The sequence below is a fragment of the Muscardinus avellanarius genome (assembly GCF_963383645.1).
Source record: "Muscardinus avellanarius genome assembly, chromosome: 21".
NCBI classification, from domain to species: domain Eukaryota; kingdom Metazoa; phylum Chordata; class Mammalia; order Rodentia; family Gliridae; genus Muscardinus; species Muscardinus avellanarius.
Window position 1 is genome coordinate 10,228,542 of NC_137807.1, and position 25,338 is coordinate 10,253,879.

The following is a 25,338-nucleotide window of genomic DNA, read 5'->3' on the forward strand; positions in this document are numbered from 1 at the left end:
GGGCTACTCAATATTACATTCCTCCAAAATGGGAGGGCTCCTTACCCTCGCTTTCTTTTCTGTGGTAATATTAGATAAAGAGCTCTTGTAATAAGTTAATAATGGATTAATAAACAATAAGTCTATCAGTTATAAGACATTAGAAGTCTCCAATTTTTCAATGCAGCCAGATTGACAGCTATCACTTTTCATCCGAGAGAAGAAGAAGAGCAGAGCACTCTACTGGGTCTGGAGACTCAGGAAGCCGGGGTGGACGGGGGCCCGAGCCAAAGCCATGCGGGATCCGAGCCAGCTACCTTTCCTGCGCGTCCTGCGCGGACTGGGAGGAGCTCTGGCCGGGCTCGGCGTCTCCAGCGCACCCGATGTTTCCTGCCGTCCTGTCGGTGGAGCTGCCCCCGGCGCTGGGGTTCTGCCCGCCGACACTACCGCTGAATCCTGAGGAGGAGGCAGTGCTCAGCTGGCTGAGCCCCGGCGCGGGAGCAGACGAGGAGGCCACTGGCACCGAGGAGCCGGATGCGGAGCTACTTGCGGGGTTGGTGGAGCTGCCGCTGGAGGTGGGGTTAAACCCGCCGCCGGCCGGGCCAGCTGCTGATCCCGTGCTCCCGGGGGCAGCCGGTCCCTGCGCTGCTGCTGGCGGGGCCTGGTGTTTAGGTGGAACCAACAGGCTGCTGTCGAGCTGCAGCGTGGCTAAGTAAGGTGCTGGAAGGAAGAGACGCAGGGTCAGCGCTGCAGGTGTCAGCCGCATCAGTCGGACTGTCAGAAACCAGAGTGGCCGCTTTCCCAAACCGTGCTCAAGAGGCAAAGCCCTCCTGAGGACGCCGCGAACATCTCCATTCCTGAGCACAGGCTTATGCACCTTGCAAACACAGAGGCACGTACGAAACAACTTACAAATTCTACAGAATGGGCTGATTGGAAAAGAAAAATTAATCACTTGGAATATTCAGGACATTTTCACTGAGAAACAAGAAGCCATCCCTTGCACAGCCGTCACGGTGCATTATGCTCTTGGGTGTGTATGGCTTTGCAAGTTTCAAAGGTCCTCTCAAAAATGCAGATTAAACTGAAGCAGTTATTACCAAAATGTGGCGTAAACAGACTTATTTTAAGGAACTATTTTAAGTTTTTAAGAGTGTGCGTCAGTTGGGTGCGGTAGTGCACACCTATAATCCCAGGTGCTTAGGAGGCTGAGACATGAGGACCGCAGGTTCAAGGCCAGCCTCAGTAACTCTGCAAGCTCTCATTAATTTAATGGGACCCTGTCTCCAAATTAAAAATAAAATCGGTTCTGGGGTCAGATGTTGTAGTGCGCCCCTGTACTTAGGAGGCTGAGGCAGGAGGACTGAAGATTTGAGGGTAGTCTCATCAAGTAGTGAGACTCTTATCAACCTAGTAAAACCCTGTTTCAAAATTTAAAAAAAAAAAGAAAGGAATGAGACGTAGCTCTAAGGTAGATCCCTCTGGGGTTCAAGCCCTGGGACTTGAAAAGAAAAGACAGCCTGGGGGTGTAGCTCAAGGTTGGACTGCTCCTGGGTTCAATCCCCAGCACCATAAAAATAAATAAAAATAAGAGTATGCATCCACATAAAATCAGGACTTAACTACACAGAATACAAAAACGGGACCTAACTAGGTTGAATAACGGAAACGCTAACCTCTCTTGCGACAAAAGAACCACAAAGCCGCACCCGCGCCGGGCGGACGGGACCGCTCCAGACCGGCAGCGTGCTCACCTAGGTGATGGCGGCACACTTGCGCGTAGAGCTTGAGTCTGGCCTGATTGTCGCTCTCCTCGCGGCTCCAGGGCTGGCCCAGCCACTCGCTCACAAGCTCGTCGCTCAGCTTCTGGGCCGTGGTCTTCCCCACGCGCATGATGCCGTCGCGGAGCACTTTGCAGATGGGCTTGTGCTGCCCGAGCCTACACATCTGGGCGCGGGCGAGACGGTTGTGAGCACTCGGGCCGCTCCTCCACCAGGGCCGGCCGCGGGGCGCTCACCACGAACACGCAGGCTCGTGCCTACGTCGCCCACGCCACCCGACCACCACTACACGCTGCTCCTGCCTGTAATTACATTCCACCCGAAACCGCTGTCCCTCCAAAAAGCGGCCTAGGCCCTCTCAAGACGACGAAAAGTTCCTTCACCAAGCCCATTCGCAAGTGGAGGCTGCGGAACACTTCACGGCTGCTGTTGGACAAGTCGACCAGAGTCCTGACTGTAAGGCTGACGAGACCCATGCCCACCAAAGCCTCAGGCACCCTCGCGCACGCGTCCCCGAGACAGCACCAACACCACGTGAGCCGTCCGTGTGCTCTTGCGGACGCCCAGATGATGGAAGGCCGCGGCAGCCGCAGCAGCGCTGACCACTGTTTACAAGCGGGCAGTTGTTTCAAGACCACGAGGACACTCGGGCGCTCACAGCACGGTGGGACAACAGGTACCTACCTACAGAAGGTGGCGTCTGCTCACCACAAGAGGGCCCGACCGCTCAGAGTTGAGCAGTCAAGGCTGTGAAGAGTGGAAGTCACCGCCCACGAGCAGGCCCATGGTCAGTGAGGAGAGAGGAACGACTGCGCCTTCCCCAAGACCCGACGGCCCTGTGCCCTTGACAACTCGTAGTGAGGCTGCCTGAGGTGGGCGGCCGTGACTGGCAGGACCAGGCGCTGCTCAGGGGCTCCATCCTGGGCTGGTGGGGCTCAGGACGCCACGGCCTGGCAGGCTGGCATCTTAAGGCTCTAAAGCCCATCCTAAGCTTTCTACTCCAGGTTTACTCATTCACAGACAGTGGGTGATCTACCTGGAAACACACTTGAAATTCAACTTGGAGTCTTACTTTAATAATACTGTTGTAATGCTCCTAATGGACCTGTCACAGCCCTAAACATATTAACAAGTAATTTCATTTAGTCTTGCCAAATATAGACACTGGAAGTATGTGGTACAAAGAAGTTAGTATATATGTGCTTCAGAAAAAGAAATGAGAGCGCCACATGTTTAATTTCCCAAAGATAACAGGGACTTATATAGTAAAGATTAAAGATTATCTACCTGGTTTGTATATTATATTTTTAATCTTTATCAAAATGTTAGCACTGAGATGAAATACAAGAGAAGCAAGATCGATTAAACTTATCTTTTGATTCAGAAATTTTCAAGCCAAAAGTTTTTTATTGCCCTCAAACACCCAATCACCCCACCCAGTAAATAAATTTAAAACACGGACGTGCTTTCTTTTTGTGGAGCTCATCATCTCCTGCACAGCCACCATTTTCTGGTGGTAAGCAGTATATTTAGACTCTGAACTCGTACGTGGGGAAGACCCGCAGAGAGGGTTTTAAGGTGTGCAGGCTGCTGGGAGAGGGATGCGTTTTCCAATCTAAGAGCATATGAAGCCAAGAGGGGAGAGCTATTCACATCCCGAAAGAAAACTTGCCAATTTAATCCTTTTCTTCACCCTCTATTTGCAAATTTTCTTTGAAATCTATTTTCAAAGAGATTTGTTCTTTCGAATTCAGTCCATAACCAGAAACAACTAGAGAGCTCACAGCAGAAAAAGGATGCACACAATAATTTTCTTACCTCATATACAGCGCTCAAGTCCCTGAAGAAAGTTTTGGCTCCTTCGAGCAAGGCCTCATTTTCTGGACACACCACAATATAGGCAACGTCCCGGTGGCCCCCGTATGGGTCCAGCAACAGCCTCTCCCAGAAGGGCAAGGAGAAAGGCGAGATGGTCAGGAAGTCCTTGTCGTAGCCTACCAGCAGAGTAGGGATGGGCAAGGGCTCAGGAGACTCTTCCGAACCTGAAACAACACTGCATTCAGAAGGTGCGCCGAGCCCCCCGGACGTCCTGAATGCCCTGCTGCATGAGCTCCATTCTGGGTGAGTGTCACTGCCTGGTAACAGCACACACTGCGCTCAGTGGCCCTTGATGACGGCCTTAAGTGAGTCAGATCTTCCTCAGAAGCTGCAGGGAGAGCAGAGGGTGGGCTGGTAATGGCAGGTTAACTTTCCAGCAGCACTACGGCACTCCCTTCAAGGTCAGCATCATGCCCTCATGCAGAGGGACAGAACTAGTGGCAAGTCCACAGCAGAAAGCGCAGAGGGAACTGGGGGCTAGAACCCTGACTCCAGAGGCAGCTCAGGAAACGAAGAGCTTTAGAACCTAAGTGTAAGAAGGGAACGGGCCCGGCCGCTCGCGAGCAGAGCTGCCCAGGCCTGCGCCCGGCCGGCCTACCGTAGGTCCCGCGCCCCGCCATCTTGTGGAACTGCTGCCAGGTGAGCGGGCCCTGCACGTGCTGGATGTTCTCCCAGGCCCTGCCCGCGCGCTTCTTCTGGACGGCGTCCTGGAGGAAGGGCTGCAGGGACAAGAGCGTGCGGACCACGTCTTGGGAAGAGAGCGTGCTGATGTCCAGAACTAGGAGACGCGGGGAGAACAGAGGGCAGAGGGTTAGCACACTCCACTAGGCGTCAGAGAAAAGCCATTATTCTTCTAAACTAGAGGAAAAGAACACTGGATAATTAACAAAAATTAAAGGGGCAAAGGGCTATTCTATATAAAAGAGTTGGACAGAATGGATAGGTCTTTGTGTGTGTGTGTGTGGGGGGGTTACTGGGGGTGGAACCCACGGGCTTTTCTACCTCCAGGCTACACTCTCAGACCTATTTTTTATACTTTATTTGGAAACAGGGTCTCACTAAGTTGCTGAGAGCCTCACTAAGTAGCTGAGGCTGGCTTTGAACCTGTGCGATCCTCTTGTCTCAGCCTCCCAAGCACTGGGATTATAAGCATGTGGCACCATGCCCAGCTAGGTCTGATTTTAAAACTCATATAAACCTGTTTTTAGGACTTTCGTTAAAGAGCTTCAAAAATTTTTCAATTACCATATTAATTTATTTAAAAATATCAATGTTTGATTCTATAGTGAGTAGGACAAAAAGAACTTAAATAGAAACTTTAAAAAACTTATAGAAGCCAGGCGAGGTGGCGCACGCTTGTAATCCCAGCATTCGGGAGGCTGAGACCGGAGGATCGCTGTTCGCAGAGCCTCAGCTACTTAGTGAGACCCTCTGCAACTTAGTGAGACCCTGTTTCAAAATAAAGAATAAAAATAGAGCTGGGGGTGCAGCTCAGAGGTCAAATGCCCCTGAGCTCCATCCCAAGACCGCAAAAAACAAAAAACAAACAACAAAAAAAACCACAGGAGCTAGGCGTCATGGCACACACTTGTAATCCCAATACTTGGAGGCTGACACAGATTGATTACAGGTTCGCAGCCAGCCTCAGCAACTTGAGTCCCTCTGCAACGTAGTGAGACCCTTTTTCAAAATAAAGAATAAACTAGGGCTGAGGTGTAGCTCAGAGGTAGAATGTCCTGGGTTCAGTCTCCAGCACCGAAAACAAAACAAAAACAAAAACAAAAACAAAACTCACAGTACCAGGCATAGTAATGAAACCTATAATCCCAATACTTGCAAAACTGAAACAGGAGGATCACAAGTTCAAAGCCAGTCTCTGCAATTTAAGTGAGGTCCTTCTATATCTTAGTGAGACTCTGTTTTCAAATAAAAAATAAAATAGGACAGGGGTATATACTGGAGGTAGAATACCCCTGGGTTCAATTCCCGGTACCACCATCCCCCAAACAAAAAAAACTCTTTTTAGGGCTGGGCAGATAGCTCAGGGGTAGAGCACTTGCCCACCAGGCACAAGGTCTGGGGTTCCATCCCTGGGATTACAAAGAAAGAAAAAAGAAATTGAACCCAAGGGCATTCTACCTCCAAGCTACATCCCCAACCCTATTTTTTCTTCTTTATTGTGAAACAGGGCCTCACTAAATTGCAGAGGGCCTCACCAAGTAGCTGAGATGTGAAACTGCATTCCTTCTCTCTCGGCCTCCCAAGTACTGGGATTAGAAGCGTGCACCACCACGCCCGGGTGGGGGTGAGGGGTAAAAATCCTTAAAATATGCTTTTATTGAGCCGGGCATGGTGGCGCATGCTTGTAATCCCCACGCTTGGGAGGCAGAGACAGGAGGATCACGCAGGTTCGAAGCCAGCTGCATGTGCTGGCTTAGGAGACCCTGTTTCCAAAAAAAAAAAAAAAATGTAAAAAAAAAAATAGGTCTGGGAGTGTAGCCCAGAGGTAGAGGGCTTCCAGGAACCCTAGTACCACCACCACTATATATACATACATACATACATACATACATACATACATACATACATACATATATATATATATATGTGTGTGTGTGTGTGTGTGTGTGTGTGTGCTTTTATTGTAAAATAGTTTTACAAAATACAGAATGCATAAACAGAGAGAACCTAGAGGGATATGGAAACTCTAAAAAAGCAAAAAAAGAATTAAAGTCATCTGTATACAAAAGAAGGTAAGGGGTTGTTTAAGAATAAATATTCCTTCAGCCTAGAGTCACCCTGGGAAGGTTCTTAACCTAGAATCTGGAAATCTCTGGGACTCTATGCAAAACCACACATGTGCACGTGCGTGTCTTCTTTTGAGATGGAGGGTGCAGAATGCTCACTAGATTCTCAAAAAGGTCTGCTGAAAATAGCTAGTAAGCCTGAAGTCCAAACTACACCCCTAGCCCCCTCCTCCTTGTTTTGCGGGTCTGGGGATAGAACCCAGGGGCATTCGACCTCCAAGCCACACCCCCAGCCCTCTTTTTTTTTTTATTCTTTATTTTGAAACAGGGTCTCACTAAGTTGTGGAGCGCCTCACTAAGTAGTTGAGGTTGGCTGCAAACCTGTGATCCTCCTGTCTCAGTCTCCCAAGTACTGGGATTTCAAGTGTGCGCCACCACGCCTGACTACACAGAATGCTTTTTTTTCCCCAAAGCTGTGGAACAAACTACTCCCAGGAATTTCATATATGAACATGGGTTTCCGGTTTCTTCTGGAAAAACTGGGAGACCTAGCAAGCCAGGCCCTGCCCGCGGTCCTGTGACCAGGGCTTGCTGGGGCGGAGGCCGCCTGAGCCCGGCACCACTGCTCCACACCCGTGCCCAGTCCTCTGCCTGAGAAGGAAGCCATGCTAATCACCCTGCAGCGTGCAGCGCAGAGCTGCTGCTTCATGTACTTGTGTGTTCCTACGCTCTACAGCAGCAGGAAATGGCACGCCGAGAGCCACAGATTTTAGAAAAGCAAAAGCGAGCACAAACTTCACTCCTGAACACACGAAACAGTGTGTTCTAGAAAGATCAGCAGTCCCTGCCACTTGTCAGCATCCTGCTATTTCCAGCCTCCCCTGTAAGAGATTTCCAGGTCCGGGGGGTGGGGGGGAATGGTACCTCCAATCTACAGCCTGCGGTTCCGTCCCAAGGCACCACTAGGGAAAGCAGCTGCCCTGGCTGATCGCCTACATTTAAGGGAGAGGCGGCATTTTCTTTACTCCATAAATGTGACTGATCCCTAGCCATGGGCCTGCTGAGCACAGGACACTGTGTGTAACCCTAGGGAGTTACAAAATTGAAGATAACCCCTTAGTGACTCCTCAGGAGTCAACCTCCATGAAGCCTTCCTCCCTTGCTCCTTACTCCACAGGCTGCTGACTGAATCTAGGTCATATTTGAGAGGCATGTCTGACCACCTCCCCTCAAGCCTGGGAGAGCCTAGAGGCAGAGCCGGCTTCCCTCACAGGCGTCCTTCTCCCCTCCTCCTCCTCCTCCTCAGCACCCACATGCCAGCACACCTCCCCTGAGCTCTAGCCCCAGTCCCTGCTTGACCTCTCTCTCCGTGTCTCAATTTCCTCACACATGCCCGGCTCGGAGGGAAGTCACTGTATCCAGAGACACGCATCATGACCCCAGGGACTTTGCTTACCAAGTCCCTCACCACGGTCCCCAAGCTGAGCAACCACCACGTCCTCAACGGCACTTCCCAAACATCTCTCGAATGCCTGTGTCTACCTTTCCTGCACTCTACTCACTGTTTCTTATTTGGTCTTAAGTCTCCCCAGATCCATTCCTGTTATTTTCTTTCTTTTTCTTTTTGAGGTACTGGGGATTAAGCCCAGGGTCATTCTACCTCCGAGCTACACCCCCAGCTGTATTTTTTTTATCTTATTTTGAAACAGGGTCTCACTAAGTTGCAGAGGGCCTCATAAACAGCTGAGGCTGGCTTCGCACCTGCGATCCTCCTGTCTTAGCCTCCCACATGTGTGCCACCACGCCTGGGTTCATTCTTGTTATTGTCTTTTTTTTTCTTTTCGGTACGGGTCAGAGCTACACCCCAGGTCTCACTAAGTTGCAGAGGGCCTCAGTAAGAAGCTGAGGCTGGACACAAAGCTATGATCCTCCTGTCTCAGCTTCCCAAGTGCTGGGATTATAAGCGTGAGCCACCATGCTGGCTCATTCCTGCCATTTTCTAATCTACATCCCACATTACAGCCACAAATATACTTTAAAAACTACAGAAATCTCCTGTTATTGCCCTCCCCTTTTTTGTTTTGATAGCAGAGGCTAAACCTAGAGACATCCAACCTCCGACCTTTGCCCTATCCCCTGCCGTATTTTATTTTTTGTTTGAAATGGGGTCTTGCTAAGTTGCCGAGGCTGGCCTTAAACCTACCATCTTCCTGTTTGAGCCTCTTGGGTACTGGGATTAAAAGAGTGCACCGCCACGCCAGCCAAAGCCTCTTCGTAATACTCCCAGTGAGCTCCTCAGCTTCTTAGCGAGGCCCTCTGCAACTTAGTGAGACCTGGGACGTAGCTCCTGCTGCACAGGCATCTTCCTGACCTCACAGATTAGGTGGCCGCTCAACCCCAGGCTTTCATCACTTATCAATGATGTACAATACTACGCTTACTTATATAATTATCTGACTAATGCCCAAATGTCCACTTTCCAAAAAGAAAGTCCATAAGAGCAGACCTTGTCTGTTCTGATCTCCACTGCCCCAGGATGCTTCTCAGCATAGATGAACGGTAAGGAGGCCGCACTGCTAGGGACCAACTCCATGAGCACCCGCCAGCCACAGCCTCCCTGCGTGGTGCTAGGATCCAGCTCGGGGCCGCAGGCACGCAGCATGTGCCCTGCTCCGCCGCAGCTCAGCTGGCACTGTAACCTCCAGGAGCACCCGCACCGGGCTCCACGACCGGACACAAAGCGAGATGCGGCCACCGTCTCAGGAGGCTCACAGGGGAGGGAGGCCCGCGGAGGGCAGAGGAACTGCGTGGTCCACAGGCGGAGGGCTCAAGCAGAGGTGTGACGTGGATTTAGGCATGCAAGGACTCGCAAACCACCGGCCTGCACGCTCCTGATGACCCCACGCACAAGGGCGGGCCACGCTGGCCCGCATGCTGCCGCCTGTGGTCACGCACCGGGAGCGTTCAGGCGACAGCTGCTCCTCCCCAAAGGGTTTCAACAGAAATCGTCCTCCAGTCCCTAGAACCAGGAGCCAGGAGGAGAGCCGCAGAGCCCTCACCTCTGCTGCGTTTTTAATGGAGGCAATGTGATGTTTCTGTCATGGGTAGAGAGGGCTCTCCGGCTCGCCTGCGCGGGGCACCTACCGTTGCTGTGCGGCCACGAGTGCACCGTGGCGCTCCTCACCAGCGCCTCGTCCACCTTCCCGCCGGTCGGGTTGTCCACGTACTGGCGGCCCTGCTCCAGCGCGTTGAAGCACTCCGTCCAGCAGTCGTTGTTGTCGGCCTGCACCCGGTCATAGCTCCAGCTCACGCAGGGAAGTGTCGGGCGGCTGCTGGAGGAAATGTAGTCCAGGAAGCTAAGAGAGGCGAAGGGCTGTGTGTGCTGGTTCTGGAGGAGGAGGAGGAGGCTCACGGGTGGCGTCTCCTGGGGCTTCCTAGCGCCCTCCACCTGAGGAAGGAAGGTGGTCTGACACATCATGAGGCGCCTCTCTGCAGCCTGGCCGATGTCAGAATTCTTCCCAAAGATGTCCAGCTCGTCTTCCAGGAAGAGCCCCGAGTTGTAGCCGAGTTTGCGGTTCATGATGGCGCTGAAGCCACAGGTGCAGCGGTACTGGTCCTCGTTGGAGGAGTCGGGGATGTAGAGCCCCACGTCCGCCCCCTTGATGTTCATGTTGCAGGCGCAGATGCAGCAGCTGTCGAAGTTCCTGTCCTTGAAGATGTTCATCACGGAGTCCGAGAGGATGAGGGTGACGTAGAGGCTGTGGGCCTCGGGGAGCGGCTGCATGGTGGCAGGCTCCACAGAGTTCAGGGGCCGCGTGGTGGACGGGGTGGAGGCCGGTGAGCCCTGGTCAGTGCTGTCGTATTTAACTGAGCCCTGGCCACTGGCAGTGCCCCCGCCTCTGGGAGTTCTCGGGGTCCTGGGGGTGCGTGGGGTGGGCACAGAGAAGCGAGGCGTCGCCGGGGACGGCAGGACTCCCGCCGCGCTGTTGCTGGCCGGGGCGGCGCTGCTCAGCGTGGCCGGAGTGCTCAGGTAGTCTGGGTCTGCGAGGCTCCCGACACTAGGCACGTTGCTGCAATAGAACAGGCGCGTGAGCGGCGCGGGCTCGCCAAGACTGCGTGTCTCGTCTCTCGACAGACACCGTTCTTCTCTTTCACAGCAGCAGCAACAGCAGCAGCAGCAGAGCACAAAGCAGTCTGCGCATGTGTAGAGAAGCAAGACCCCAGCACAGGGAACAACAACACAGCCTTCCCTCTCCTCCTGCTGCCCCACCTCAACCTTGCCAGGCAACTCTCTCTGTTTTTAAAAGATCGCACGACACTGGACTTGATCAGTGGCACTTTGAAAAGCTGTAACGACTAAGTGGGATTTCAGCACATGAGTTCAGATGCTAAATTAGCTGGAAGACCACATGATAAAATTTCCATCTAATTTGCAATTACATTCTTGTCATTTTTTGAAATTGAAAGTCAGCCAATATGCTTGTTCTCTGAGGCTAAAATCTATGTATGATAGTGAAGCAGTTATAACCAAACATAATGGAAATCCAACCTTTCTCTGACTTTCAAGTGCACCGCTCTGGAGGCGTGCGGTGTGGCGGGGATGAGCGCCATGGGCAAGCTGTGTTTCGGGTACCCCACTAGCCAGTACCAACCCCGCTTATCACAAGCGTTGCGCACGCTCTTCGGGGCGCTCAACAACACGTGATGCGCCCCAGCTTCCAGCTTCTAGGAGACTTCTGGGCGCAGCAAGCACTTTTATTGCATTTTTCATATTTCAATATGCTACGCAGCGCACACAGCACAATTACTTTAATTCCCAAGAATGACAAGGGTGTTTATCTATTTGCTCGTAAACAGTGACTATTTTTTTGAATAGCCAAAGAGTTCTGTTGTTTTACTATTATAAAATATTTTTATACACTTTGCTAGGTGGACTTATATAAAACAACCTATAAGCCCATCTTTTGTACTTAGAAGGCACCAAAAGAATACAGATTTTTTTGTCATAATTCATTCTCTCTCTCTCTCTCTCTCTCTCTCTCTCTCTCTCTCTCTCACACACATACACACGCACACAAATACATACACCTAATGTTCCTTCAATAAACTATATATTTCTTCACTTATAATAAAGAAAGAAAATCATAAAAAATGCCTTGTCAAGGAATTATCTCGTGTTCAAGTATGGCAGCACGAGCCTGTGATCCCAGTTCTTGGGAGGTTAAGACTGGAAGATCACAGATTTGAAGCTAGCCCCAGCAACTTAGAAAAACCCTCAGCACCTCAGTAAGACTGCCTCTGAGTTCAATCCCAAGTTCCACACACACAAAAATAATAATCTTGTGACTTTTTTATGCTTAAACTACTAGCCTCAAAATTCGAATCAGTAAATCTTAAAGGCACAGTGGTATCTTTAAGTACAGATAAAAAAAACAACCCAGAAAACTTGACTGACAATCATTCCCTCAGAGAGCAAAATAATATAGGTAATAATGATCTCCACTCTTAATTGGATTCCTTTCAAGTTTTCCTGTTTAACAAAACCTGAACGTTATTAGCTAGTTGAGATCAGAAAAAGAACTATGATTACCAACTGAAAACCTAAACAATTAAATTGCCCCCTAGGTGATAAGAATGGTTTATCTTATATAGTAATCCGATTTTTCTCATTCAATAAAAAGGAACTGAATCTCGACCCTATGCTAGAAACTGGGTAATCAACAGTGAAACAGAGACAGGAGAGTTGGCGCAGAGGCGGGCACAAAGCACCTGAAACAAGTGGCCGCGGAGCGTGTGACGGGGAGCCCGGCAGCTAGGGGCCGCAGCTGAAGGCCTGCACAGCCCAGAACCTGTGGCCCTGCCAGGCACCCCCAGCCTCTGTGCCAGACTTAAGTTAAAGTAGCATAAAAAATTCAGTCTTGGGCTCAGCTGCCAAAAATCTGGGAGCCTGCAAAGGCCATAAGAAGCCAGTGCAAATAAAAAACATCTCGAGAGCCGGGTAATTCCAGAACTCTGGAGCTAAGACAGGAAGAGCACGGTTCATGGGGCTATTTAGTGAGGCCCTTTGCAACTGAGTGAGGCCCTGTTTCAAAACAAAGACTAAAATATAGGGCTGGGGCATAGTTCATAAGTAGAACTACGGGTTCCATCCCCAATACCTCAAAAATAAATAAATATATAATAAATAAATCTCCTCGACAGAGAAAGTTTTATTATTAATGTGCCAACTGTAAGATGTCAGGTGACAACTGCAGCAGGTGGAAACCTTGACCCAGGTTACTGCAACACCAGAGCCACGGCTGCGTGCAGTCTGGGAAGCGCGCTCTGGGAGGCTCTGCGGCAGCTCTGTGCAGGCGCCTGCACCACCGAGCCCAGCGACCGGGCTCAGCCTCGGCGCTTCTGAGCACGTTCTTCCAGGTCGCTGTTGCCGGGGTGCTACTTCTGGGGCACCTCCACAACCTCTAGTTGTTGGAGCCTTTCAAAAGTTCTCTGTGGCAGACGGTAGGATTACTCGACCTCAAAGGAAGATGACTCAGGTAAAATGGTCGCCCCGCGGATTTCTAAGAGGCAGGACACTGACACTGGGGCTCAGAGCTGCCACATCTGGGGTTCTGTATGTCTCCATCCCAACTCTAACCCTCAAACTGACTTTGCATGCTCAAGTATAGGTATGAGCCCTGTCAATGCAGTAATGTGGGCTTCACCTATAAGATGGTTTTATAGATCACAAACATGTAGCCCACAGAATGGGACTAGACCACAAGTTTATTTTTACTGTTTCTAAAGTTTAACTTAGAATCACCTGCCAACATTTTTAAAGAGAGAAGTCCAGATTTCCACTCACCCTCAAACCAGAACCTGACCACACTGACTTCATTCCTGTCTGACAACAGCTTCCTACGACTGAGTAAGAAAAGGCCCCTGTAAATGGGGCTCCGCTGGACCCCACACAACCCGCCTGTGCCCCATGATGGCACTGAGTGGCAGTAGGGCCCTGGCTCTCTGGTGGCGCTGAGTGTCAGTAGGGCCCTGGCTCTCTGGTGGCGCTGAGTGTCAGTAGGGCCCTGGCTCTCTGGTGGCACTGAGTGGCAGTAGGGCCCTGGCTCTCTGGTGGCGCTGAGTGGCAGTAGGGCCCTGGCTCTCTGGTGGCGCTGAGTGGCAGTAGGGCCCTGGCTCTCTGGCTTTTCACCTGCCCAGTCTGTCCATGTGTTGCTTACCTGGACCCAGTACAAATCTGAGCTGTAGCCTTTTGCCTTACAGCATTTAAATTATCTTATCAGAAATTATTTATTTCATGGAAAATTAATTCTACATTGTTAATATAAGTCCTATTTTTCTGGACATACATCCAAGCTACCCTAAATAAACTCCTTTCCTTTCCCCAAATCATAAAGCCTTGCTGCTGCTGCCTTCTTACATGACATGAAGTCCATATCAGAGAAATGAACTATTTGAAAATTTTAAAGTGCCTTTAAGTAACACACTAAAATCATTACCTTACCAAAAAAAAAAGGGGGGGGGAGGGTTAGCACCCAAAGAGCACTTCTAACTCTGATCAAGTGCCTGATTCCACGGTAGACACAGATCTGACACTGAATGAGCACCACCGCCATAGCCCCCTGTACCATGTATCTTAGGGTTTTAAATATGTGAGATTTCATTCAGAGATAAACACACAAGTTTAACACAAAATAATAAGCACAAAGCGTGACAAGAGTGAAAGGTTTCAAATGACAGGCCACTGCCATCATTTTTAACAAACGCCTCGTCAGTGGCAACGAACGTGATGCTGAACGGACACAGCCCGTACGTACTTGTAGCCATCTCGAATGAAAGCGGCTGCAGGGGGCATGGGCAGTTGTTCAATCTTGGGAGGAATTGCCCACGACGGCCGGAACAGACAGGCATCGGGGATCTTCAGAGGTAGCAGGCAGTGGCTCGGCAGCATCTTCAGGGGAGCGAACATGGACGACCCCACGAAGGGCTGGAAGGGCGGGACTCTGTGCACGTAGGAGAAGTCCTGTGACGGCAGAGTGCAGTTGGTGTTATGCTGGCAAGTTACTCAGGGCAAACGGTACAGCTGCTCAACGTTTCATGAACACAGAAACATAGAAATACCATTTAATATGTCTCTTCATCAGTGGAAAAATGCCTGTCTCCATAAATTAACCAAGACACTATAGTTAATACGCCAAGTGGCATACCGCATGCCTTAACTCAGAGATTCTCAGAAACGTGTGGAGGGACAAAGCTGTTCTGTGCGTCCACGTGGAGACCGCCCCGCCCCGGCCATGCCCGTCCGGGGCGATTACCTTGACCTCCTCTGGCTTAGGGCTTCCTAGCCCGTCTTCCACCTCCACCTTGAACTCTGCGAGGTGTGCTGAGGCCACGCTGACCATGGGGCTCTCCATCATGCCCAGTGCCGTCACTGTCTCTGAACTCGGGCCGTCTTTGTAATTCATCACGGGGGAAAAGGCGGGGTGCTGCTCCAAAGACGGAGGGGTGGGGAACATCCTTTGCAGGTCTGCAACTGCTAAAAATAAATGTCTTTTAATAAGCAAGACTTCTTTAAAAAAAATTCTGGTTCATAGCCAGGTACCTGAAGAGAGGCCCAAATAAAGCTAACTGAATGGTCACATTAGTTACACAATAGAATAATCTATCATGGGAGCCTCTCAGCAGGTTCTCGGTAGAAAATTATACTTTCCTACAACTTCACCACTACCCTCCTTACGCTTTATGATATGTGTGAACCAAGTCTAAAAAACACGCACCGCCTCTGGTTCAATCCCCATACCACAAAACAAGTAAGATAAAACAGGTCTGGGGATGTGGAAGGAAAGTGACCCAGGTTCAATCTCTGACACCAAGAGAAGAAAGGGGGGAGGAAACTAGAAGCAATGAGATGGAGTAACCCCCCTCCCGTTAAGACAAATTCCATCCCTGTTAACAAATACGTGTGAAATATTACAGAAAATACAAATTTCTTGGAGCCAAGAAGGCAATTCTTCATACAGGAGTATGCTTTGTTGCTCTTTGGGGGAAATGGGCTTACAGGCCCTTTCCAGACTGATATTAAAATGAAAGCTTATAGTTAGTACTAACAATCCTACCTACAACTGAAAGAAAATTGACAGGAGGGGGTATGTTTTAAGAAACTTTTTAGTCCTTTTAAAAAAAAATGCACTTTAAGCTGGGCGTGGTGGCGCGTGCTTGTAGTCCCAGCATTCGGGAGGCTGAGACCGGAGGATCGCGGTTGGTGGAGTGCCTCAGCCACCAAGTGAGGCCCTCCGCAACTTAGTGAGACCCTGTTTCAAATTAAAGAGTAAAAACTATGGCAGGGAGTGTAGCTCGGAGGTCGAATGCCCCTGGGTTCCATCCTCAGCCCCCCAAAAAAAATACAGTTTAATACATCTGAAGTATATTCATCACCATAAACAGACTCATTAGGGTGCTGATTCTGGAAAGTAAGATACCTGTAATAAAATGCAAGTCGTGGTTTTAGAATGTGGCCACTAGGGGGTGTCCCCTGCAGCAAATTTATTAAGTTCTGAACCAGTTTAAATCAGCAATTTGCAATCCTACTGATGTCCCAATTTCCTTTCCTATTGTCTTTCTAGCAATGTCAACATTACACATGCAAACCGTTACCAATGAACAGACTATGATCTAACATCTGGCTCTTAAGCATAAATGAATACAGAGCTACTGCCCCAGGCAAAGGGCTCTGCGCTGCTCCACCCAGCACAGCTCTGCCCTGGCCAAGCCACTTCCTCCCTCTGGGCCCCAGCTCTGCACCTATGTATGGGGAAGGCCCGACTAGATCTGGTGGTTCTCTGCAGGCTTGCGCGCTCCTTGGGGACCCGGAGTTTCCAACAACCTCAGCGTAGGAGGCAGAGAAGGGTGAGCACATTCACCGTACTCCCTGCCGGGACACCACAAATCCCAGGTCCTGACTGCCCCTTAGCTTCAGGCACGCTCTGCAAGAGAGGCAGGAACCAGGGCTCCACTCTCCTTCCCTTAGAGAAGCTTCGCTTCTGTTTCCTGTAGTAGGATTCTGTGAAGAGCTCCTTAGACAAAATGTCGTCGGCTATTGCAAAGAAAAAGAAGTGAAGCCCCCAAGTTGATCTTCCAGGTACCTTCTTGCTGAGAATACTCTACTCTTAAGTAACTCAACAATTTCCAGAACTAGAAATACAAGCCACGCCAGGAAAAAGCTACGAGAGAACTATCTGGGATACTACAAAACTAATAAATTCTGAGCCCGGTGTGGTGGCACAGGTCTGTAGTCTCAGTCCTCGGAGGCGGAGAGGAGGAGTACAAATCTGAGGCCTCCTCAGCAACACAGGGAGACCTGGGGCATGACTTAGCAGTAGAGCCCCCGCTTCAATTCCCAGGACTTCTTCCCATGGGAAAAACTCTAATAAATTCTGAGATAGAAAAAAAAAAGGTATTCAAATGCAGCAGCAACCAGGTATCTTGGAGGCAGGATTCACGCAGGGCTGCTGACTTCAGTCATGTGACCTCAAGGCAGTGGTCACATGCCTACGTTTTTAAAGTTTTGGGTCTCCGGTTAGTTTTATCGATGGCAAGACAGCACAAAAGAGCAGATACAAATTTCACCTGCCAGAGAAAAAGTGGTCCTTGCCATTCTTGTACTCAGCTTATTCCTAGAGAAGACGCCTAACCTCTCTGACTTGAATCCCTCGTCTGTGAAGCGGTGGCGGTGCCTCCTACTCTGCGGGTGCTCAGTGAGCCTGTATTTAAAGTGAGCCCTCTGCACGAGCGAGCATCTGGACGTCGACCGGCACAGCCCGGCCCTCCCTCCCAGTTCTGGTCTGGCGGGGGCAAGAGGAATTTGAGGTTCAGTTACAGAAAATTCGTAAAAAGAGTGGAGTCTAAATGAGTGTTGAGATAATAAAGGGAACTGACCTCAAAGTAGGGAAGGCAGAAAGAAGACAGAGACCCAAAGGGGGAGAAGAAGCAGCAAAACAGCTCTGGTCCTCCAATATGGCGAGTCACGGCTTGCCCTGCCTCGGTTTTGCTCCTAGAAGAGGCTCCGGCGAAGGCGGAGTGGCTGCCAGGTGGACTGGGGGCAGCTCGCCCCTGGCGCTGCACCCTGCCCGCTGCCCGCTGCCCGCTGCCCGCTCCAGCGCCCGCAGCTCAGCTGGGACGAGCGAGCACAGAGCCTCCTCCCGCCGGCCGGCCCGAGCCTCCCTGCCCAGAGCCCTGCCAGAGGCCGCGCGTAGAGGACGTGCTCTGGGGGAGCGAGCCAAGCCCACGCAAAACTCCAGAGCCTTCGTCTGCCTCCTCGGAGATCACACTTCCAGAGAAGTGTCATCAATAAGCAACTCGTTACTGCGACCTAAGGAAAAACACCTAGGCTTCTGTCGCTTTATTGTGACACCTGAACCCTGATCCGATGAGGAACTGAACCTGTTGTTAACCTCGGGCTCTTTTCTTTACCAGACACAGAACCTCCGAGTTATGGACCCGCTCTTTCCGAGCGTCCGCCAGCCTGGCTGCCTGTGGCTCCTGAGCATTCAGAACAGGGCTTGATGGATCTGAGGTGAGCTCCACCTATGAAGCACACCCAGTCCCACAGCACACCCAAAACGTCACATAGCTCACTAACGCTTGCCCTGCTCACACAGGTGAAGATATTCTGAAAATAGTTAAGCTTAAAGAAAAAAATGTGTTATCAAAATTAATTTCCCAGGCTTTCCCTTTTGACTTTTTTAATATAGCCACTAGAAAATTCTAAAGAGCTGGTGTGGCCCTCGCGTTTCCCTCCTGGGCAGTGCTGCTCTCGACAGCAGAGGTCACAGCACACCTGCTCCCACTGGAGCCAAAGACGCTGCTGCGGCGATGCCCCGCTGCCGGTGCCCCACCCCGCCGCCTTGCAGGAGGACGCACGGTGTGCGCGCCCACACCGCCCTCCTGCACACACGCTCTCACGCACACCTTATCTGGATCCTTCTGTGCCATATTTCACATGAGCTACTTCTTACAACCTGTATTTTATCACCAAATTTTGAGTAGCTTCTTTTCAAAACAATTCCTTTCTGATATCATTGAGAGGGCAGAGCAATGGTACGGTCCCGGGCAGCACTGTCTAGAGGCGTCTGCAGGTGAACAACCTGGGACAAGCACCAGACATCCTGACATCTCCTGCCCAAGGGCACAGGATGAGCGGGTGCACACAGGGAAAGCTTCAGTCTGATCTGATCAATCCCATAATCTGTGAGGGTCCAGGTTTGTGAGAATTCTGCAGTGTAAGGTAATAAAAAAAGAAACATGTTTAATCCAGAAACTCCAGCGACTGGCTGGCTCTCGTTTTTCACCCTCGTCCACGCCATGCTTGAGGAGGCCTTGCATGTTTTAAAAAGCTCTGGATCCACTACGGCTGTCAAAGCCAGTCTCTGTACGCTCCCCTCTCCACCTGAGTAAACCAGCCCTGCATTTACAGGTCCATAAAGCTTGTTGACTCGTCCCGACGACTCGGTGGTTTCCCCTCAACGTGTCCTTATCACCAGCTGAGGTTCATGAGATGGTATTAAGGAATGATTTGCAGTGGAATTATGGTATGTCTTTGCTTCCCCATAAGCTACCCCGACTCTGTCTTCTCATAAAGAGCATCGTTTCTTAGGGCAAAGAACATTCTAAGAGAGAGGAGGCCGTTCTTCTTGTCAGCATTACAATAACTACTTGATATCAAAAGAAAACATAAACACTTCAGTATGAGTCCTTCCCTTCACCCCCAGTACTGGGACTGGGCCCAGGGTTGCTCCCCCTTCAAGCTACATCCCAAGCCCTTTTCTCTTTCTGTTTTGAGATGAGGTCTCCCTAATTTGCCAGGGCAACCCTCAAACTTGTCTTCCTCCTGCCTTCGCCTCCAGAGTCACTGGGACTACAGGCAAGCGCCACCACGCCCGATGCAATATAAATCTTGAAAAGGACCACAGAAAACAAATAGTTATTATCTACGAGTCAATTAGATTTATGAAAGCTGGATATTTTATACAGCGTCCTACAGTGGAATAAAAGATGCACCCAAAACATGTTTCTATACATTTTAAACTATAACAGTTAATTCTGGGAGGCGGGGTGGCGGTTACCTAGGGATTAAACTCAGGAACCTACCTCTCATTTACACTCCTGGCCCAATTTTATTTTTATTTTAAAAAGAGGTCTAAGTTAGTAGGCACTGGCCTCAAACCAGCCTTCCAAGCACTGGGATTACAGGTGTGTAAAACCACACTGGAATTATAAAGTTTGATGCCTAATTTGAAAATGAGAGAATAGGAATTTAAATTAAGATGTTTTCTGCATATGATTTTGTTCCTGCCATCTCAGAAATAGCAACTTATACAAATTTTAATTCATAGTTAGGATTCTGTCGAAACAGGAAAGAAAAAAAAAAAAAAAAGGAGAGGAGTTTCAGATGCAGGCCACGGAGTATGACAGCACGGTGTAAGAGCTACATAAACAACGAGCCGCGGCTCGCTCATTCTCTCCACATACTTGGTGGGTAAGGGACAGCCGCTCGTCCGTCCTTCCCAAGAGGCCGGTCTTCAGTCCCAACCGCAGGCATTTTTGACGAGCGTAGTGCCGGTGACACGGCCTGAGAACAGAGAGGTCATCATTAAACTCACAGGTGGGGCAGGAGTCGGGTGCTTCAAAGGCGCTGCCTCCTGAGATGCTTCTGTACACGCGCTCACAGGTGGCAGGGAACAAGGGGCCGCAGCAAGCCACTGAGGGAGACAAGGCCGAGTCTCTTCCACCGGCCGCGAGGGCGGCCTGTGCCCTCCCCCAGAGTGGGCAGGCCATTGACGTGGCTCTTTCCTCCCGGCACCAGAAGGGGAGCTTCCAAACACCATGAGCACGTGAGGCCTGGGCTTCCAGCACGGTGCTGGCAACTGGTCCAGTTTACCTTACGTTTGGAAGTCGGCGGCTAAAGCTGAGGGCCTCAAGCCCTCCAAAGCTGGTTTCTTTTCTTTTCTTTTTTTTTAACCTCCACAAACTATGTACCTTGTATACCCATTTTGGCTGTTACTATTAATCTTCACAAAACAATAATCTTATTTTATAAAGTTACTTAAATATAGGCACTGATTATTTGAAACAAATCAGTTCCCCTACTAGGCAATATTATCTTATAAAGTAGATAGAATAAAGCATAAAAAGATTCCTTAATTCTTATTATCACACCGTTGAATGCGGGACTTAAACTCAAAGACATTTGTGATGTGACCTCCTGACTCTCCTCCTGGTTGGATGAATTAGAAGAGCCTAAGGTTAAACTACTCGTATGGTTAACTGCTGGCTAGAAATCAGCTAAACACTCAGAATTTGGTTAAAACGTCAACTACTTTGTATGTTAACATTAGTAAAACGTATTCCCCAAACTTAAACAATTCTGCACTGTGTCCCATAATTACCGATGACTTTTATAGAGAATAAAATGGCTCAGAACGGAGACAATATTTGCTGGAGCTGGCATCCGAAGAGTACCAGACCAACCCAGTGTCTGCTGGTTCTTTTCCTTCTTCCTCTCCTTCTACTCATTTTTTATCCCTTTTCTCTTCATACTTGTTCTTCTCATAACCACCAGAGCACCTCCCCGGCCCTCGGTATCCTCAGAACCAATCACGGCCAGCGCTTTGCTTTTGAGAGACGCCAAGTTGAAAAGGACCCCCAGCCCCTGGACCACACATTTCACTTCTTCTACCGAGTCTTCACACTGCCTGCTCTTTTCTTTCAAGCATCTGCTGCCTGAATTTAGCCTTCCTTCTCCAATCCAACAAAACACCTAGCAGGATTCTTGCTTTCTACATAACTGACTGATAAGAAGCGACGTCCCTGTCTCACTCCAGCTCCGTGCTCAAAGTCCTCAGAGGAGCACCTCACTGGTAGTTTGCCCCGAGCCTGGCCCACGTCCTTCCGAGCCCCGCCAGCCTCTGGCCACCATGAAGGCCAGACCAAGTGGCTGCGCGTCCTTGGTACAATCCTCTTGTTACAGTCAGGGCTCGTTCCAGCCGCGCTAACCCCTCCCTCAGGCCGCCTCTCCTCAGTTCCCGGCAGATGCTCACTCCTGGAAATCGTGGTCTCACCGTCTTCTAAGCACTTACAACACTCCTGGCGTGCATCAGCTTTTTATTTTCCAGTCAGAATGGGCCTTCCAGCCCTGAACACTGCCGCCCTGCCCTCCACCCCGGTGCCAACACCCTTGGTCCTGGCCTGTCGCTGCGCTCACCACGCTAATCAAGTCACAACCTTCTTCACCTGCTGTTTCCCCGCAACCGTGAGTGGCTGGGCACTGGCTAATCATGTGTGAGGCTGGCGTTGAGCTCTAGCACCTGCTACGGTTCTGCCACAAAAGAACTGGTCACTGAATGATTACCAATGTGCATAAATGGGTGGGTAGAGAGGCAGGCAAGGGAACACGTGAACGAGAAATAAACTCATAAACCAAACTCTGCGAAGAGCCAGCCTTGCTCACCTCTGCCTCGCCTCACCCCAAGAAATGATGGACGCCTGCATCTGTTCAAAGCTACAGAGTTAGTTGAGACGATGAAAGACACAATATCCTTATACAAAGCTCAACTGATCTCCAAAGAATTACAATTTTCATATACTCTCACAAAGTTATTTAGCTACTTGTGTACACGTTCTATTTCCGTGATCCTAAAAAGTACAGAGCACATATGCATATCATGGCAAATATAGACTAATCTCTCATTTATAGATGAAGAGCTATGTGAGCATTATTTTAAAAACCTAAAGTTTACATAATAAAAAAGTGCCCATTTTTAAAGATCATTCAGAACCTAAAGTAAGAGCCCCCCAAACCAGCAGATCAAACTACAAAGAGATATGGAAGCTGCAACCTGAGCCTTCCCATCTGGTGAAACTTAAGGGTAGCAACCTCAGACTCACCCCAAGTTCGTCGTCGTCAGAATTGTCGAAGATGTTGTCTAAGTCGTGCAGGGAAGGTGCCAAGTCTGTCACCTGTGTAAGGCTACTGGAGCCGGCTCTGCCAGCGCTGCTGTCCTGCCGGACATCTGCAGGAAAGGTACAGGGGAAGAGGATGAGCGGCCCCACCGGGCCGGGGGCGGCGAGGGGAGGGCGAGGGTCGCAGTGAGCGCGAGCCGCCTGGGAAGGTTTTCCCTATAGTTTAAGTTTACAGACAATTATTTTCCAACTATGTTTATCAGTTTGGAAAGAACTGAAAAACGAACTCTGAAAACTCTATCAAAGGTGAGACCAAACGATTGCTATAACAGTAAGAATATATTTTAAATCAGAAGCAGCGCCCTCGCATTTACTCTAGCAAATCCAAGTGAGGCGAATAATCATGGTACACACCTGTTTTGGTAGCAGAACTGAAAATAGACATGGCATTTTTCCCATCAGGCACCGGCGTGGAATGACCTGGTGTAGTGACATCCTTGGTACCAAATCCATCCTCTGACTGTATAATAAATTCAGCCAAACAAAACACATGAACACCAACCCAAAGTGTGGAATATGAGGGAGAACACAAAGAATTAGAGCGTAGAATGGAACTTATTATGAGCACAAGTATGGTAACCATGGTCTATGCAACCAGAGGAAACAAAACAGATGCCCTCGCTTAGGAATCTCAACAGAACCCACAACTCCTCCGCGTGCCCCGCACGGCTACGGGGCACTCTGGGTGAACCAGGGGCTTATTCCTAAGCAGTGCCGGTGGCACCGAATTAGAGACCTGCTGTGGTGTGAAGAGCTGCCTGCAGTAACAGTTTAGATGCTGAATTATCGATCAGGCCTTCTGTATCTTTACACAGATCTCGGTAACGGAATCTAAAAGGCATCCTCTCAGCTATACCGGCCTCGTGAAGTGGCATCCGTCCTCTGCTCTCGGCAGTCACTTTTAAAATGGGCCAGTATTTCAGAATGTCATAAAATTTAAATTTAGAGACAGCACGCACACCCAGGACTTGCTGTTATAACAAGAGAAACAGCAAACTTAGTACCGACAGTCTACGAATAGTGTCGACATTAATGCAGAGAACATAGGGGTGTGGAGCTCAGCACAGTTAGCCAAAAATGTGAGTGCTCAGGAAACTGTAGGTGCTGTTATCCACACGTTTTCCTTTCCACGTCCAGTATTTGGTCACATTTTAAGTAAACAGGCAGGGAGCATAGGCCAACAGGAATTAGCGTATGGGAGGACACATGCGCCGTACAAGCTAGAGCTGGAGAGGTGCAGGCTCGCTTATGTCCAGCTGACTTAAACAAAGGTAAGCCATGACATCCAAAGGAACGATACGCCGTTTGATACAACAGTACCCAAAGCATGGACACGGGGACACAGCATCAGGCAGGACTAGGGGACCCCTGCCTCCGTCTTCCTGCACTGGGCCGACACCGAGAGCCCCCAGCACTGGCTCGCCCTGCGTTAAGTGGTACCTTATTCTTTTTCAGGGAGTCCTTCTCTGTCCCTTGTTTGCACTTCTTATTTGCTGTGAAGATATACTTTATGTCGCCGTCCTCGAAGGTGTACGGGTCGTTGACTTCTCCCAAGCTGTCTCCGGGCTGCTGCGGCAGAGGCGATGGGTCAAGGGTGTGGAGCGGCTGCACCTGGGGCTGCTTGTCGTGCCAGATTTTAAACCGTTTGTTAGGCTGTGCTAAGAGTCTGGAGGGAAAACAAATGACAGCTCAAACAAGATAGGCAAGGGACAATGACTCCTCCTTTAAAAGGGACTTGGGGGGGAGGGGGGGCCCTGCACGGGGCTTTCTGCCTGCCCCCCGGCCCCCATCCTGTTCGCTTTAGCCCTGACCCTCATGCACGCTGGGCACGGCTCCAGCACTGAGCTGTACCCCGCCCCAAAAGCTGTGCGTCATTTCTGTGGTTCTGGGGACTGAACCCAGGAACGTTCTACCTCCAAGACACACTCCCGGCCCCGCTTTAAATTTACTTTGAAACAGGGTCTCACTAAACTGCTGCTGGCCTTGCTGAGTTGCTGAGGCTGGCTTTAGATCTGTGCTGCTCCTGCCTCAGTCTTCGAACCACTGAGACTTACAGGATGTGCCATCACACCTACCAGTGTAGAGAAATTTTAGTGATCTCCTTCCAAGGTTCTAGTCACAACCAGTTAAAGCTTAGCAGGCTTTGTCAAGAGTAAGCTTTGTCTCCACTCGCATGGCTTCCACATGAAAGCGCAAGTCCTCAAAAGAAAGGCCTAGGCACGCACTCGCACTCGTTCTGCATGGCCCTCGTTTTTGAGTTAGGGGATTAGCATAATAATATGGCTGTGGCAAAGATTAAGTGAATAATCTGTATAAAGTTCAGAATAACAACAGGCACTAAAAATATTACCATTACGCATAGGATGCATGCCTGAACGCAGGCAAGGCCTTCCTCAAGAGTGTCAACATACAAAGACAGCCATATGGAAAGTCTCAGGAAGCTACATTCTTTGATAACAAACTGCAGGCCAAAAAAACTAGTTAATGGATACTGGGTGCACTGAAATACTGAAATGCCACAATGAGCCTGACGTGGTGGCGCACGCCTGTAATCCCAGGACTTGGGAGGATGAGACAGGAGGATAGAGAGGAGGATCGTGGTTCAAGGGCAGCCTCGGCTACTTAGTGAGGCCCCTTGCAACTCAGTGAGACCCTGTTTCAAAAAATACAGAATAAAAAATTAGGGCTGGGGGTGTCACTCAGAGGTAGAATGCCTCTGGGTTCCATCCCCAGTATTGCAAAAAAAGATAAGTAAATAAAAAAATAAATAAAAAGTAAAATAAATAAATAAATAATACGAAATAGGGCTGGGAGTATAGCTCGGAGCTAGAATTCCCCTGGGTTCCATCACAACGAGCCCTTTACTTGTCCACGCCTGTCACGACACGTGTGCGACTCCATGAGGAACAGGCGTTTTCCGTGTGCGAGTGTGCAGCTGG

At 49.8% G+C, this 25,338-nt stretch overlaps 1 protein-coding gene across 2 annotated transcripts in view; it reads right to left on the minus strand.

Moving 5' to 3' along the window:
* The window catches only part of MED13L (mediator complex subunit 13L), a gene marked incomplete at both ends in the record, with an annotated part of 285,293 nt that overhangs the window by 20,120 nt on the left and 239,835 nt on the right, over positions 1-25,338 (minus strand). For both annotated transcript variants that reach the window (XM_080717726.1, XM_080717725.1), the window contains 11 exons: positions 297-699; positions 1,734-1,926; positions 3,579-3,802; positions 4,237-4,416; positions 9,530-10,455; positions 14,200-14,405; positions 14,698-14,918; positions 19,910-20,009; positions 22,325-22,449; positions 22,754-22,859; positions 23,840-24,065. In XM_080717726.1, coding sequence (XP_080573852.1) covers positions 297-699; positions 1,734-1,926; positions 3,579-3,802; positions 4,237-4,416; positions 9,530-10,455; positions 14,200-14,405; positions 14,698-14,918; positions 19,910-20,009; positions 22,325-22,449; positions 22,754-22,859; positions 23,840-24,065 — 2,910 coding nt within the window. The remainder of the gene's footprint in view (positions 1-296; positions 700-1,733; positions 1,927-3,578; positions 3,803-4,236; positions 4,417-9,529; positions 10,456-14,199; positions 14,406-14,697; positions 14,919-19,909; positions 20,010-22,324; positions 22,450-22,753; positions 22,860-23,839; positions 24,066-25,338) is intronic.